The sequence below is a fragment of the Parasteatoda tepidariorum genome, chromosome 5, assembly GCF_982258835.1.
Source record: "Parasteatoda tepidariorum strain Cologne lab strain chromosome 5, Ptep-v5.0, whole genome shotgun sequence".
Taxonomy (NCBI): Eukaryota; Metazoa; Arthropoda; class Arachnida; order Araneae; family Theridiidae; genus Parasteatoda; species Parasteatoda tepidariorum.
The window spans coordinates 32,814,869-32,832,543 of NC_141759.1; the positions used below are offsets into that span (position 1 = coordinate 32,814,869).

At 29.1% G+C, this 17,675-nt stretch overlaps 1 protein-coding gene across 1 annotated transcript in view; it reads left to right on the forward strand.

The window, feature by feature from the left end:
- LOC107440942 (Spag1 axonemal dynein assembly factor) overlaps positions 1-17,675 on the forward strand; it is a 30,493-nt gene that overhangs the window by 10,424 nt on the left and 2,394 nt on the right. Inside the window, exons 4-11 of the mRNA XM_087163614.1 lie at positions 1,728-1,798; positions 1,869-1,981; positions 5,243-5,301; positions 10,178-10,277; positions 12,788-12,865; positions 12,958-13,064; positions 13,958-14,647; positions 15,778-15,958. Coding sequence (XP_087019740.1) covers positions 1,728-1,798; positions 1,869-1,981; positions 5,243-5,301; positions 10,178-10,277; positions 12,788-12,865; positions 12,958-13,064; positions 13,958-14,647; positions 15,778-15,958 — 1,399 coding nt within the window. The remainder of the gene's footprint in view (positions 1-1,727; positions 1,799-1,868; positions 1,982-5,242; positions 5,302-10,177; positions 10,278-12,787; positions 12,866-12,957; positions 13,065-13,957; positions 14,648-15,777; positions 15,959-17,675) is intronic.

The following is a 17,675-nucleotide window of genomic DNA, read 5'->3' on the forward strand; positions in this document are numbered from 1 at the left end:
GTCGGTTATATGCATTGTGCTCCTTTGGTTCCTAATTATTGCTAATTGCTGCATTTGAAGGGCCTTTTGGTGGACAATGCAATGATTTTTTAAATTTTTTTTTTCAAAATAGAACTTTCATATTAATATCAAATCAAAGGATGGATGTTAACATTTCCAAAAACGTAAACATATGCTTGAAAATATTTATAAATCATTTTTAAGAAAAAAACTATTTTGTGTATAACTCATGCTGTATAACTAGCAACGGTGTCGTTAAAATCAATGATGATACAAATATGATATAAGGCATGTTAATTTCTAAAAACGCATGCAAACGTATATAGTGATACTTGAAAATATTTATAAATCGTTTTTTTTTTTTTTTTCGAAAAAATTTATTTTGTATAATTTTTTTGGTTTAAAATGGAGCTTTGATATTAATATCAAGTCAAAGGATGGATGTCAAAATTTCTAAAAACATATACGTATGCTTAAAAACATGTAGAAAATATTTTTTAAGTTTTTTTTGTTTATGTTACTCTATGTAGTTAGCACAGGTATTGCTAAAATCGATGACGATGCAATTAAGATATAAGGCGGGTAAAAAAATTCTATGTATCCTACATTTAATGTATACTATTTTCCTTTTCGATTATAGGCATTGTTATCCTTTGTTTCCTAATTATTGATAATAAATGTGCAGTGGTAGCTCATGGGATAGAGCTTTCATTTTTTAATGAGGTGAACCGGGTTCGAATCCCAGCAATCGCTGCTCAATACGAATTCCACACCCGGCTCGCTTTGACCACCGTGAACATTTTTTTTTTAAAAGGTTTTTATTTTTTACTCTTCCTCTATAAAATTAAACAGGTTAGAAATATCTATAAGTTTCGCCAGACAAGCAACTTTGTTACCTAATAAAAAATTTGAAGGAACGAAATTTTTAAATAAGGTTCCCTTTGAACGTAAAATTCTTATCTTACATTTTTCGTTTGAAAGTGAAAATAACGTTCTTTTCAGACAAAACAGAAAAATTTACTCACCTTTGATATCTAATTCTGTTCAACCTGTTTTGTGAATGTCTAAGGAAGGCTTTCGTAATAGAAATTTTTGCTGTTCAATTTAAATTCATTCGAAATTTTACATATGATGCACCCTTTAAATGTTATAAGGCAAAATCAGAGAAAAGTGTCTTAAATTTCGTAGTGACGGGCTCGTAAAGAGGTTTGCTAAGATTAGAAAGCTCTTGTTACTTTAATTTTAGATATCAAATTAAAATAAAATCATTCCCCGTTTTTTTGAGAAAATAATAAAATACTACGGCCTCATTTTGTTATTAATTTATAATTACTTACCCCTCGAACGAGAAAAATTGCAGTTCAGTACGTAAAATTCCGATCATTTAACCAAAAGTTGTAATTTAATGATAAGATAGTTATAATGAGTATCGGTAATAAAACCAGGATTTTTTTTTTTTAATTTTTTGACAAATTTTACATATTAGACCTTTGAATAAATTAGATTATTGCAGATAAATTGAAGTATTATAGAAGGTAGTATGCCAAAATGTTAACTATGAGAACATATTAAATATTGTAATAGTTTTATCCTTACTATATCTCAATTATCATTTCAACAATCCTTTAGAAAAATGCTTTTGATTTAATTTATTTTAAATTTTTCAAGTCAGTTCTATTAAATAAAGAAAAATTAAGAAAAATATGTATATATGCTTCTAATTTTAGGAGAATCGTGAAAAAAGCAATGGAGAAAAGGGGAAAATCTCAAAGCCTCGGGATTATAAAGATTGGGATAGGTAAATATAAAATTTCATTTTGCAATATTATATATATATATATATATATACTAATTTTTCTTATATTTAGATTTAACGTTGATGAAGAACTGCAAAAAATTGATAATGAAAAAACGCAGTCAGAGAAAACAAGGACGTCCTTAAACGCTATAACTGAATTATGCGATAAAATATCCGTAAATGGTGAGTAAAATTCTTAAAGGATCATTTACATTCTTATTATCGGTTTTCGACAGGGCCTGATAATTGCCTAGGCCCAATAGGCATGGGCCTAGGACCCACACTTTCTGGGATCCTCAAAAATTAGTAAAAAGTCCACAATATTACTTTTTTTTTAAATACTGAACGAAACAGTTTTTCTCAAAAAAGGCATTTTTTTATTTCAAATTTTCTTTATATTGTGATAAACCAAACTCATGTAAACATCGCACTAATCAAATTCAAAAGTTCAGCTGAATTTTAATTGGTGCAATTTTTACTTCAATGGCTTAAGCAAATGCAACGAGAATGCATATTCGCAATGTCTCTTATAAATGATTAGTGTCAACAAGCACTGAAAGCTTATTACTAACAAATATGTAAAGCTTTAGATGGAAGGCTACAATCTTTAAAATAATTCAGCTAATCAGTGGCATTTAGTAAAAATCTCTGATTTCAACTCTTTGTGGTCACCAAACTATTTTTATTTTCACACAACATTTTATATTTTGCTTTAATATTTACTAGATGCGTAAACTTTATCTTAGAAAAATAATATTCAATTGTCTGCTTTCAAAATTTTTTAGAATGTTTCTCTTGAATCATGCAGTTCAATAGATTCTTTTTATTGTTCGGACTACTCTTCAGCAATTTAATTTCAAAATATTTTGTTAGGGGCCCTGAAAATTTTATGGGCCTTGGGCCTGAATTTGTCTTGATCGGTTCTTGGTATTGGATATTTTCATGTTTTGAATTGGAATTATCAAAAAAATGTAATAGTTATAATAGTTAAAAGTTTATTGCGGACTTTTCCAAATGGAGTGAAATTGTGTACACTGCACAAAATAAAAAATGGAACACCGTGAATACCTTTTGATCTAATGATAGAAATTTCCCGAACTGGGATTCAATGTTAATGATTTGAGGACCTTACTTTTAATATGTTAATCAATTGGAGCAAACGATAACTTAAGTTTTAAATTTAAAAACAAAAACGTTTTTTTTTTCTAAATTTTTTTTTTTTTTTTTTTTTTAAATTAACATATTTTTTTTCGACGGATTTTGATTCTTGACCCTCAAAATACAGGGAGTACTCGCAATCTGGAAAGTATAGTCCCTCCTATAGTTTAGGCAACAGAGAGGTCGAACCCTTTAATAGTAGAATTAACCTGTTAATTTTACTTTTTGCGTGTTTCATCATGCATTCGGGAAATTCGTTTATCCGAAGATAATTTCATACAAAAAATAGTTTTTAATAATTATTGATCATTATTTAATAATAGACAAGAAAAATTCTGCATTTTAAGGTGTATAAATTTTTACCTCATTTTAAAGAATGTATTGCTAAATGAAACCAAATAAAAACAAATTTTGAGTGAAATCGGATGAATAGTTTTTGAGAAATTTTAGGGAAGTCGTATAGTTAAAATTTTATTTCTAAAGAACTATGAGATCGACTCTATTCATCTTTTGTAAGTTGTCATTTAAAAACACATTCTTTGAAATGATGTATAAATTTATAAAAAATTTTATATTTACCATTTAAAACTTTTTCGCCCACGATTAAATAAAATAATAAAATGTAATAATTAGTTATCAGAAGTCATTTTTTCAATAAAATTGCCTTGGATAAACGATTTTATTAATTGCGGGCAAAATTTTTCTTTCCACTTAAAAAGTTCTCTATATAAGGTGAAATATGCAAAAAATGAAATTTACTTTAAGGGGTCTAAACTTTCGGCCGCACTCCTGACCTAATTATTGGAACAAGAGTTCGGCTCATATTTTATGGGTCAAAATCCGAATCCGTCGAAAAAAAGGTACATTTATTCAGAGTAAGTACATTTTTGTGTCTGATTTTGTGAATTAAAATATCATATGCACTAATTACTTAGCATATTTAAGGTGAGAACTTCAAACCATTAAGAGTGTCCCTTATTACGTGAAAGTCCGATCGTTAGATCAAAAGTTATTTAGGATGTTCCTTTTTTTATTCTGTATTGTACATATTAATATATTTTGTTGATTTCTATAACTACGCCAATTTCATTTAAAAATTGTCCTTCTTAAAATACTCGATCGTTTTTTATTAATGATATTCTAAAACTACCTTAACGGATGAGAAAGCGTGTTTTATGATTTTTTATTATTATTTTTTGGCACATATTTTACATAATTAATATTCCATTTATTTTGAACTTTATCTTAAGCAAAACGTAAAAAAAAATTTAGGTTGAATATGAATTTTTTTCTTTTCCTCTTTTCTTTTGTAAATCAGATTCAAAATAGTTTTTTTACTATATCACAGGGGGAAAAGAGAAAAAAAAAGAAGAAAAAAAAAACAGAGTCTATTCTTTTCAAGTATTTATTTATTACTTCACAAACATCAATGTATCTATTACATCTAATATTTTATTCACATCTTAATTACATCTAATATTTTATTCATTACAATCGCTGCATTGCCTTCCTAAATGTTTGTGATTTACAATATTTCTCTTTAGTAATTTTCCAGTTAATTTTATAATAGCAAACTAAGCACATAAACAAAAGCTGAAACTTGAATATTAATGGTTTTATTGAGTTAAACTGAAATCTTTGTCCTGCAAGGACCATTGCCACATATAATAATAAAAATATGTATATAATAGATATGCATTAACAAACTGAACTCAATATGCGTCTATTGTTTCCAATACGAAACGCATTGCAAATTTTCAGCGGATTTAGACTTGTGGCAACATCAAACTGTAGTAAGAGATAATTAAACTTCCGTTATGCACTTGAGGGGGAGATTAGCGAGCACACCAAAATTTTGAAAAAATGTCAATCACAGCTAATTTTTAGGTTTCAAAAGAAGTTTGATCGTCGTTATACACATTAATTTTAACGTTAAATCGTTATGTCATTTTGTTTTTACATCGATTAAAAGTTTTTAAATTTTAGCTTAAATATGCTTTATTTATCAAAAATATGGAGATTTCGCACTTTTATGTTAGCTTCCGTACGCTCCTGTTCCTAAGAGTTGAAGCAACTGCGCATGCTCACGTTTGTTTTAGAATATGATACATATCTTTGCCATATGTTGGCGCTACAAAGACAAAACTAAAAGTACGCTGTTAATAGATGTGAAATGTCGTTTTCTGTTTATGTCTGCCTTCAAACTAAAAGCATGGACATGGAATATTTTATTTTTCCGCGATGTTCAGTGTACTAAGTAAATGAGTGTTTTATTCTTTTTACTAGGTTTGTCTGTCTCAGAATGTGAACACATAAGTAATTTAGAAAATACGAAAGGAAATGAAGTAAGTACTCTAAGAAGAAAAGTTTCAAAAAGCAAATTTCTATTACTCAATTTAATTTGGAATTTTAAATTTATATTTTTATTATTACAAGCTGAATACCCGTATGTTGTTATGAAAAAAAAGAAAGAAAAAACACAGCACAATCATTCACAAAACTGAAAAGCATTTACAGAGGGGTGACAAAGTAATGTAAGGACTTCTATACTAACTCTATTCGCGATCGCAACGCTCGAGTACGCCGTCTAGCGGGAGCCTGTAAATATCAGACATTAATTTATCACGTTTTCATTTAGTTCCATCAAAATCATTGACTGAATCAGACGCCATTTTTTAGCAGCAAATAAGAAACAAAATTTCCCTAAGGAAAAGGCCGAAGAACTTGAAAAAAATCTCCAGAATATTAGTAAATCTTTCAGGAACAGAACACGCCAAACATTTGAAGAAAAATTCCTCAATAATTTTTAATTTCTGTTATCAACAAACTTGCAACTGATGACTTCCGATTTCGGATACTGTTACAGATGTGTGTATTAAGGTAAAATGCATTTCTTCTGTCTTCAATTCATTACGAATTAAAGTGAAGTCAACATTGCTTTCGCCATTCCAGTGAATAAATATGAATTCAGAACATACAGAATTGTAATAGTTATAGCATATTCTTCTTCGTTATGGAATAGTATATATTTCTGTATCCATATAATTCGGAAAACAACAATAAAAAATTATCCAAGTTACTTGAAATAGTGCCATTTGTGCTGATTCTTAATTAATTTTAATCGTTTTCTTGGTAAGTATTTTTTAGTTTTGAAAGAATAAGTTCAACTAGAATTCAGCTATTCTGTTTTTAGCTACATATTCAAATTTATATCAATTATAAAATTTTGTTGTGTAGTATGTTATCTAAAAGTAATGAAGGGATAAACTATGTATCTATTATTTGAGAATAAAGTTTTCAAACAAGGAACTTATCATTTCGGAATTCTCCGGGAATTATAAATCAGGTAAGTGCAATGATTTTTACAATAAAAAATTTGCTTGTAAATATTTTTTTTTTCATTTGATGATGGTTCTCTACAGAATGGTTTTTTACGTCTGATTAAGAACTATAAGAACAATAAAAAAAGAAACAATATGAAAGTTTTAATTTCAATGTAAAGAATTCTTAAAATCGTTTTTTTATCCTAAGAATTCTTTATTTTCCGTTTTTTAGTTTGTAATTTTTTGATAAAAATTGCTCTCAAAATACTTTTTTTGAAAAATTAAATGGTATAACATTATGTGTTTATGTATACTTCTTGTATATTCCAATGTTTGAAGTAATATGATTCAGAAAAGTATGGAATACAAATTCGGTACTTACGTATTAACGCCACCGCCGCTACAGATTTGGCGGTTTTTAAGTGCCGCCAATCTACACTTAAAATTTTTGCGACAATTCCTAATAATAAAACACTTTATTTAAAATCAAAATAGTCAATCGGATTTCGGTGGAAAATGAGCCGATATAGAGTTTAGCATAGATTCAAAACAATCATATCGCCATATGAACTCTGATAAATAAGATTCCAAATGAAATAACATTTCCAAAACGTACGTTTATCAAGATAAAGTTTCATGTTGTGGGAATTGGTACATTTTCGTTTTTTCGGTGAAATATTTCCCTCCTGAAAAAATAAAATTGCATCTTGTTTTGTTTTTGGCAAATCCCAAAGACGAATTTTCGTAGCACTAAAAATGGCGACAAAAAAGAATTGTTTTTTTGTTTTTGTTTCGTCAGCATTCTTTATTTTACGTTTCTTAGTTTCTAAATAATGATTTTTATTGAAACTTGAAATTTTTTGATAAAAATTGTTGTCAAAAAACTTTGTTTACAAAATTAAATTTCATAAAATTATGAGGCTTATGTATACTTTTTGTTCATTTTAATTTTTGAAATAATATGATTCTTAAAACTATGGAATGTAAAGTTTAAATAGGCCTTTCATGTTATATTATTAAATTTAGTACAACTATTTCTCGGGCATTAGGTTTTAACTGTTATAAGAATATACATATTTTTTTCTGTTAATGTACAAATATTTTTCCGATGTGTTTTGGATCTTCCTTCTCTAATAAAAAGAGATACCATTTTGTTTTCGTTTGCATAAGAAAGAATATCAAGCATTTTTCTTTTTTAAATTTAATTACCCACAATAAAGAAGGAACGTTGCAATCTACACGCTACATTAAATACTACTCTAGAGTAAATGAATGACTGTTCATATAGAAATCGCAGGTATTAGTCTCATACAACAACGCCCCCTATAGTTCGTTGCGATCGCGAATAAGAGCAATTTTTCTTTCAATAGCAAATATTTTGGAAGATTTTACGTGGCAAAACTATATGCATAATTTGAATAATCATACTTGAATCTTTTTGAAGTGGTGTCCTTTTTAATGCGAAATTTGCATCGACCAAAATAAGGAAAGGAATTTAATAACTTCTTTTCTTTTTTAATACCACTATAATTCTAAAAGCATTCTTATATAAATATAAATATCCTATAGATAGATTTCCAAATTGCAATTTCCGCAATAATTTCCAAATTGCCAGTATTAAAGATAGAAAAAAGTTATTAACTTCCTCTTCTCATTTTGGTCGACTCGAACTTAGAATAAGTAAATATTACACCATTTATAAAAATTTCAAGCACGATCTTTCAAATTTTGCTAACAGTTTTTACCAATCTTCCAAAATATTTGTTGCTAAAAGAAAATATTAGACTAAATTCAAGTACAATAAACAGCGAAAAAAAAATAATAAAGTTTAAGGCAATAATACACAAAAGACCTGATATACAACCAATGATCATAAGAGATGAAAGTTTTAAAAATGTTGGGCAGATCAAATATCATGGTTGAATTGTAACAGAAATAATGATATTAAAATTGAAAAGAGTAACAGATTAAATGTAAAACAAATGTAACTATGGATTAAGAAATCACTTTAAATCAAAATACTTTAAGCTTAAAAACTAAGATAAATATTTGTAAAACCAATAATTATGTATGAAATCGAATGCTGGGCTTGAACAAAGCTGAGGAAAATAAGTTAATAATATTTGAACGAAAAATATCAAGAAAAATATTTGGTGATCTCAGAGCTAGATTATCGCCAAGGCCCAATACTCATGGGCCTGGGGCCCAAACTTTCTGGGGGGCCTCAAAAATTAGTAAGAAGTACACAATATTACTTAAAAAGAAAAAAAAATACTGAAAAAAAAACAGTTTTTCACAAAAAAGGCATTTTTTATTTCAAATTCTCTTTATATTGTGATAAACCAAACTCGCGTAAACATTGCACTAATCAAATTCGAAAGTACAGCTGAATTTTAATGGGTGCAATTTTTACTCCAACGGCTTAGGCAAAGGTAACGAGAATGCACATTCGCGAAGTCTCTTATAAATGATTAGTGTCAACAAGAATTGAAAGCTTATTCTTAACAAAGGATGGGAGGCAACAATCTTTAAAATAATTCAGCTAATCAGTGACTTTTAGCAAAAATCATTGATTTCAATTGTGTGTGATGGTCACCCAACTATTTTATTTTCACACAACATTTTATATTTTGTTTTAATATTTAGATGCGGTTTTCTTAAATTATGCAGTTCAATAGATTCTTTTTATTGTCAGGATTACTCTTCAGAAATATAATTTCAAAATATTTTGTTAGGGGCCCGGAAAATTTTGTAGGCCTTGGGCCTGAATTTGTCTTGATCGGTCCCTGGGTGATCTCTAATCAAGATAATGTTTGGAGAATCCGTTAAAACAACGAACGTCACGACAAATTCAGAAAAACAGCAATAGTGAAAACTATTATTGACTAGACAGCTTGGACAGATACAATAATTTAAACCTAACGAAAAAAGTGAAATTTTGAAAATGTGAAGGAAAAGCGGTAGACAAACACACGATTTCTTGATACAGTTGAGAAAGCGTTCCATGATATTGCGATCAACCGTTAGAGATCTGTAACAGCGAATAATTCCCGATGGAAGAAACTTTCGGAGACAGCCATGAACTGAATCAGGCGGTTAGGCTACAGATGAAGACATGGGCGGATAGTGAATTTGTGGGGCCCTAGGCTGAAACTACTTAGGGGTCCTAATAGCCATTTTGTCAAAAAACTGTTTTCTATAGTGATGTAGATAAGTATATTGAAAAAAATAGGACAATAAAATTTTCTTTTATTTATTTATTTTTATTTGTATATACAAACAGCAACTGTACAACATTATTGCAAAAGAAATTGATAGGTTATGTGTAGTTTTATTATATAAATTATAAAGCAACCTTTCTGCATTTTTGCGCCGCAAATTTCTTTATTTGCTCATCACATTGTAAATCCTTCGTTAAATCACAATTAATGGAAAGAACTGATAAATGGTTTAATCGATGTTTCGACATTGTTGTCCTATATTTGTTTTCTATATATGACATCCTGGAGAAAGAGCCCTCAGCTTCGCAGCTAGTGATTGGCAACGTTAAAAAAATCTTTAAGATAGTATAGCAATTTGGGAAAACATCAATATGTTTCTTTTCATAAATTAGCATAAAAATTTCCCTGCAAGAGATATAAGACTCTGGCTTAGACTGAAGTAAATAAGATTTTAACTGAATGCACTCATTCTCTAAATGCTCGTCTACGTCATCTGGATAATAATCAACAATATTACGTACACTTTCCAGCATATAATTAAACAATAATTAAGACACATATCAGGATTTTCGCAATACGGTAATTGATGTATGGTATCGTATGTTGTATCTTTGAGTTACATATGCAGTTTTAGAGTTCAATATCATAGAGTTAATGTATTAATACTTTTTTTAAAGGCTTTTAAGGCTAAAGAATATGAAGAAGCTGTCACATATTATTCTCGTAGCTTATCTGTTCATAAAACAACAAAGACATTGAATAACAGAGCACAAGCATGTAAGGATTTGTGTAATGCATGAAAATATTCTTTTATGATGCCTCAATATATTCTTTTATGATTTAAATTAATAAATGAATCATATGTTTATAACTAATTCTTAGAATTAAATCATAAATTATAGTTGTTTGTTTTAAGATCGTTAAAATTTCCAACACGATTAACCTGCAAGTATAATGAATTTTATATCGATAACTAAACAGCATTCTGAGGTATTGATGAATAGGTTATTGAAGAAAAGACTTAACGTTTTTATTTAAGATATGAATCTTTTTTCTCAGGGTGAATAAGTAGATTTAAGTTATTATTTTCCGTTAAGAATTTATGTAATGCATAAATATATTCATAAATATTCTTTTATGATGTTGTTGTTGTAGTTAATTTGCGTCGCACTAGAGCTGCACAATGGGCTATTGGCGACGGTCTAGGAAACATCCCTAAGGATGATCCGAAGACAAGCCATCACAATTTTGATCCTCTGCAAAGGGGATGGCACCCCCGCTTCAATAACCCAACGACCTGCATGCGAAGTCGAGCACTTTACGGTAGAAAAGTTTAACGAGGACCCATACCGCACACCCTCGGTCCCTACGCAAACTGATCCAAGTGGTCTCCCACCCGCACACTGACCGCAGTCAGTGATGCTTGACTTCGGTGATCTTCTGGGAACCGTGTCTTAACGATCAGTCCACTGTGGGACCTTTTATGATGTATTTATATATTATGTTACAATTTAAATTATAACTTTCAGAATTAAATTATAAATTTTAGTTATTTATTTGAAGACTGCTAAAGTTTCGAACACGATTTACGTGTACAGTGAATTTTATATCGATAATTAAACAGTATTTTAAGTTATTGATGAATAAATTATTGAAAAACGCCTTTATATTTTAATTTGAGATGCGAATCTCTTTCTCAGGGTTAATAAATAGATTTAAGTTATCATTTTCCGTTAATAATTTGAAGCTAACTTTAACTTTTCTTATGATTTGAAACCTTCACATGAATTCTATGTTCTGTGCTCAGTGGGTCCCAATTCTTTTCGGCTACTCAACCCTAAATAATCAACCTTCTTTCGGTGGAAATCCGACTTTATAAATAAAGTTTGTTGAAGTAATTGTGAACGATATAACTTATAAAAATACTATTTTTATAGTATTTAATTAGAGGAATGAAGATTTTTCATACTTGAATTTGCAGTCCTTGTGCTATATTTAGTCTAGTTATGATATTGTTCATGATGTATATACATAAGCTGAAAATGATTAAAATGAGCCGAATTATAGTTAACTTCAAGAAGAAAACTAAAAAGAACTGCTATGAACGTTGAAAATGCTTATTAAAGAAACATACCTCTTTAGAATTGTTATTTTATTTTGATTTGAAAAGCGAGATAGGAAATACTAATGCAGCATTTTATAAATGCTTATTTTTTCATAATTTGTTCGATATATTGTTGTTAGAAATGCTATGGTTTGTTTTGAAAAATGTCATTTCTATTTTATTAGCATTTCACTTCATATAAAGGCAATCGTAAGATTAAATAAATTTCGAATTATAGGTTGTATCTAAATATAATCAGAAGTTTCAAAACTCATCACTAGTTATAAAAATTACTAACTGGCGGAACCGCTTTAATGCGACCACCGAACTCTAGGGTACCGCGGAACACCATTTGGGAATCGTAGCACAATGGACGGGAGCTGGCGGACAGCCGAGAATCAAAACCTGGTCAGCCAAAAAAATTTTGAAAGTATAAATTGTTTGAATAAATTATTTAAGAAATATTTTTTTAAAATAACAGCGGGGAAAAATTTAAATAATAATTAGTAAAGAATATTAGTTTTTTTTTTCTATGAATCTCAAAAGTTTTCGAAAGAAAGTCGAATTTCTTAGCGACCTCTGTTCTATAATCGCCTTAAAATATTCCTTTTATCAAATAAATAAATGGAAAAAAAATCTTCCATATTTTTATCCACAGCTTAAATGTTTCACCTTTTGAAACTTTCGTTGTACATTTACTCATAATTTTATTTCATAATTATCTCATAATTTCATTTCTAGTAATTTTATACGATAGAACTTTTTGAAATTTTTATATATTTTCATGATAAAAGATAATATTGATAACTTTTGCGCAATTACGAATCCTAAGTTATAATTTCTATCAAAAAATGCACACGCATACAAAATTTTTCATAGATTTGAATAGCATTTGCATAGATAATAAAAGCTGAATGATTATTTTCTGTTTCAACTAAAACCTAGCAGTTAGTTTTTTAAACTTGCTTAAAGTATTTAGTTCATAGATATCAAATCTATTCTAAATTATTTAAGGATATTAACACTGATTACAAAAATTATTTTAATCAATTTAAAGATATTAATATGAGATACTAAATGTATTATGTATATTTCAAATTACGCTTAGAACTCTAAAATTTATTTAATCTAAATAAAAACTTAGATTACTTAAAAACATTAAAATTTAAAGATTTTTATTTAGATATCAAGTTGAAAAATTATAAAGCAGCTGTAAAAGATTGCATTGAAGTATTGAACCTGGAACCGGATAATATAAAAGGTTTGCATCTATTTAATTTCTCGCACAACATTTCTTTTTCAATACTCATTCAAGTGAAATCCGTAAAAAATATTTTACTCGTTCATTTGCAGCTATTTATAGGAGAGGTTTAGCTCACAAAGAGGCTGGTCTATATGATTTAGCGGCTATTGATTTCTATTTGGTACTGGGAATAGACCCAGATTGTCAAGCTGCACAAGTATGTAAAAATTGTTGATTTGTAAATTATAAAAGCGATAAATTTATTTGACTTTTTTAATTGATGCGCACATTCCCATTGCGAGTTCTTATGATATAGTGAATAAATTTCAAGAGTTTCAAAAAGTTGATACTATTCTTCAGCATATAGGACCATCATATGTCCTAGACAAGGAAACCAACTTTTTTTTTCTTCTTCTTTCAACAGAAACAGCGATTATTTTTCTTGTTATTTTCCGAAAAAAAGAGCTATACATAATTGATTTTGATTCAAATTAGATCAAACATTAAAATAAGTTGCAATGTTTTTAATTGTGTAAAGATTACATAGCCAGAATTTATCTAAGTATTGAAAATATTGCTCTGAATACAATTTACGAGGGGGGAAATGACTTGTCTATTGCGCGAAAAAGTTTAGGATTAACAAACAAAGGGATTGACAAACCACAGAGAGGTTAGCAAAAAATAATTTAAGAAAAATTAAATAATTGCCAAAATATTTCCTTAATTAGAACAAAACTCCGTAGTTATAGAAAATCTGTAATAGTCCTCTTTATCTACATATAGATTTTGTAATAGCTTTCTATTAAAAAAAAAAATTTAAAATAAAGAAAAAAGAGTAAGCAATCCAATCAAAATAAATCTGGAGGTTCTTTTATTTCCTTTTTTGAGGAATAAAAAAAAGATAAATAAAATTTCAAAGAAAGATATCCCATATAAATAAAATCTTGATCAAAACTTCCATATACAAGGCATCCACATTTTTTTTAAAAAATTTTTAAAATTTAAGTCATAATTAATTGTAGTTCAAGAAATATCTTTTATTAAATATTTTTTGGCGAACTCAAAAAATAATTTTCTTATTTTTAAATGTTTTTTTTTTTCACTAAACAGAATCAGTTGCAACAAATGGAGAACGAAAAGGGCAATAAAAATACAGAAGCAAAGATCCTAATTGAAGAATTGGACTCGAGTGATAATGAAATAGGCACAGCACTTGATGAAAAGAAATCATTTAATGAAGACGAAACAGCCACCAAAATAACTATCGAAGAAATTGAATCGAGTGAAAATAGAAAACATATCATGCTAGATGATCTTTGCCATTTCAACGAAGAACAAAACGAGGATCGGCCACTTCCTCAGAAAGTAAAGAACATGTTTTTGATAACTCAAAATAAGGAATCGACTCCAAAAGAATTACCGCAAACCCCTGACAAACGAACGAAATACTGCAGTAATTTGCAAGTAATTAAATCCTGCAATGCTGAAGAATTTACAGGAGACAAAACTAAAACTAATGTTCTAAATTCAATTGAAGAAACAACTGATAAAATTAAATCTTTTGATCTAAAAGTTCTTGATGACAGTGTTCAGGATTTTAAAAAGGGAAGTTGCGAGGAAGCTACTGAAAATTCGAACAGTAGTAACGCCGTTAGAAGTTTTAAAGACAATATACTGCTGCATACGAATGAGAATAAAACAGTTAAATCAACTGAAATAAGTGATGAAGTTGGTAACTTTGATAAGAGAAACGTTCCTGGTCCGACAGAGAAAAGTAAAACACAAAACGTGGAAACCAAAGTACGTAACTTTTGTTTATCTTTAGAGTGTCCCAAGTTTAATAGTGCAAGATTTAAATGTGCACTCCTTATGCTATAAATTGTTGCTTATAATAAAGCTGTAACTGACAGTTCAGGGTTATTGAAAATTGACAAAAGAACAATATTTTTTTATTGTTAAGTATTGTCGAGTCATCCCCGGATTGTGCATTTTCCAGACTAGATTTTATTTAATTTTATAACCGTCGTTGAACAGCAGACCCAATTTTGCGTTTACGGTTACCAATGTTTAACGCAGTAGCGTTGTAATTTTGAACCCAATCTAGAAGACAAGGGAACTCTTGGATCAAGTATTGGGGGGAAATTGCCTTCGTGGAGGACTTTTTGATGGAACTAACCCACATTTGCGTTTCATGGAGAGGAAAGCCACGAAAATCTCCAACGGTTAGCCTGACAGCAAGGGGACTCTAATCTGTGATACGTCTACAACTGAGCACGCTTTACGTCAGCACTAATGTCTTTGGTAGCTGCGTGCGGAATTCGTATCGACCAGCCAGCGCTGAGATTCGAACCCGGTTCACCTCATTGGAAAGCAACGCTCTATCACCTGAGCCATCACGGCTCTCCAGACTAGATTATCAGAATTAGTCACCCGAATCATATGATTTGAAAAGAATCCGTACAGTCTGTCTATGTAAAGAACTACCCGCGCCATTATGTGAAGCGTTTGAGTGTTTATATTTCCCTTAAAAGTTCTGCTTTGTACATATTTGAGAACAGGAATGCCACTTCAGAACCGGTTTCTGTCTGTATTCAGAACAAAACAAAAAAAGAGGACTTTATGAGGACGCTTTGTATTTATGATCGGTTAACAATTAACTTAGCTACGTCACAAAATGAAAATTCGAATAGTTGTCCATTGTGCTACTTCTTGTTTCCATAGAAGCAGGCGACCTTAAGCTTAGTGACGAAGGGAATTCTTTCAATAGACAACCTATAAATATCTACAAAATCGTAGTCTTTTAGCTAGTATGCTATTTCATATATAACCTTATAGTATTTACTTCATGTAGTATTTACCTCCAAATTCATTTGTGAGTGATCTGGAAAAGTTGTTTAACACTGCTTCAAATTATTTTTGTAATTAAATAGGTGACTCCATTTGAATTCATCAATATGTGGTCTCAAGAAAATGCCTATAAAGACAATGAAGCTGGAGCTGATATCTTACTTAGAATTAAGCCCGAAGAACTTCCCAAGTTCCTAACATACAAATTAGACAGCCAACTATTAATCAGTTTACTCAAAGCAATAGGAAAATTAGATATTAAAGGTAAATGAAATTTCCAAATCATAAATGCAATTTTTTTTTTTTTTTGTACAGATTAGAGATATATTTGAGAGGATGTTTTCCTATTATACATTGATACATTATTATTATTGCATGTAATAATAATAATGTATCAAAGTATAAAAAAATATATACCAGTTACCCTGGCAAATGGTTAATGTATCTACTTTTCTACAGAAAAAAAGTAAGACTAGCACTCTTGTTTTCTTTCCCTTCTAATAATTTGATATATCTCTTGATTAATGTGTTTAAAAAATCAAATTAAATCCAATATTTCTTTATGAAAATTATTTTCTAAATCGATACCTGTAAAATGTATAGAACATTTTCTATGAGTAATATAAAGGATATTCCATATTCATTAACCTAATTATAACGCCAGCAGAACCAGTTTGATTATCAGATGAAACTTAAAGGTGTTTTTATTAATTCCCTTTCACCACTTCTTAGTTTCTTACAGCAATAAAACAGGTTTTAATGTTTTTATCCTCATTTTTCTTGTTCATGATTCGACAGGTCTAGATTAAATATTTTCTTTTTTCTCGCTTAAATATATTTTTTTTTACTTCATTTACACAGGGTTTTAATACATATATATATGTGTGTGTGTTTAACGAAATATTTAACTAATTTTTTTAATGTAATTTCTTTATCTAAATTCTCTTTAATTTTTTATTCAAAACATAATGCTTTCCCACAATTAGAATTCACATGGGCATTTTAGTTCTAAATTTAGATTAAAGAATGCCAGAGTTAACATTTTAAGTTTTTTCCTTAACTAAGCGTAAGAACTCAAGAGATCCCTCAACTTTTTTTTAAACGAGTTATAAGAAATAATAATGATTCCCTTTTTGCATATGACTTTAAAGATCATCAGGATAAATTTGAAAGATTTTTCCCTAACTTTAATAATGAAACAATTCAATTTTGTATGATTTGGCTGTTCTCCCTCAAATATGAAATGATGTAATATAAATATAATTTTCAAATGATTTGGCATAAGACCTATAATATCCCACCTCTCGGCAACGATTTTTCATCTATACACATAGGGAAAGGATTATAAATTGCCCAGAATACGAAATGAATGGAAATATATGGAATACCGAATATAAATATATATAAATGGAATACGAATGAATGGAATGGAAAACGAAATGATGAGAGAATTAAAGACGTCCCTTGACACCATATCACAGCCTCAAAGTATGAAGAAGAATTGTACTTAAAATGTGTAATGCCTTTAATTTTTTAAATTCTCTCTATGAGAATGAGAAAGCAACTGTAAAGTGATGTTTATTCATGATATGAAATAACAATTTGAATGACTTGGAGGTCAATGGCAGTCGAATAAGTCAATCTGGAGTCACAAAGCAGTGAGTTTATAACAAGGAACAACTGTATACCACAAGCAGCTAGTACTATTAATATAAAGAATATGCAATTTAAATTTTAAAGAAGGCTACACAAATTAAAAAATACAAAAAGCCGACATTTGAAAATAAAATTTTTAATTGAATTAATTTCTTATTAGAAGAAATTAAATTACAGCGGAAGAAATTTTTGTTGCAAATTCTCTTTCTCCTTCATTATTAATTTAAAGTGCAGAAAAAGTAAGTTCAGACAAACCTAGAGTAAGCCATGAAGTTTCAAATACTGAAAAGAAAATTTTAAAATATACAAATGAAAATAAATGATG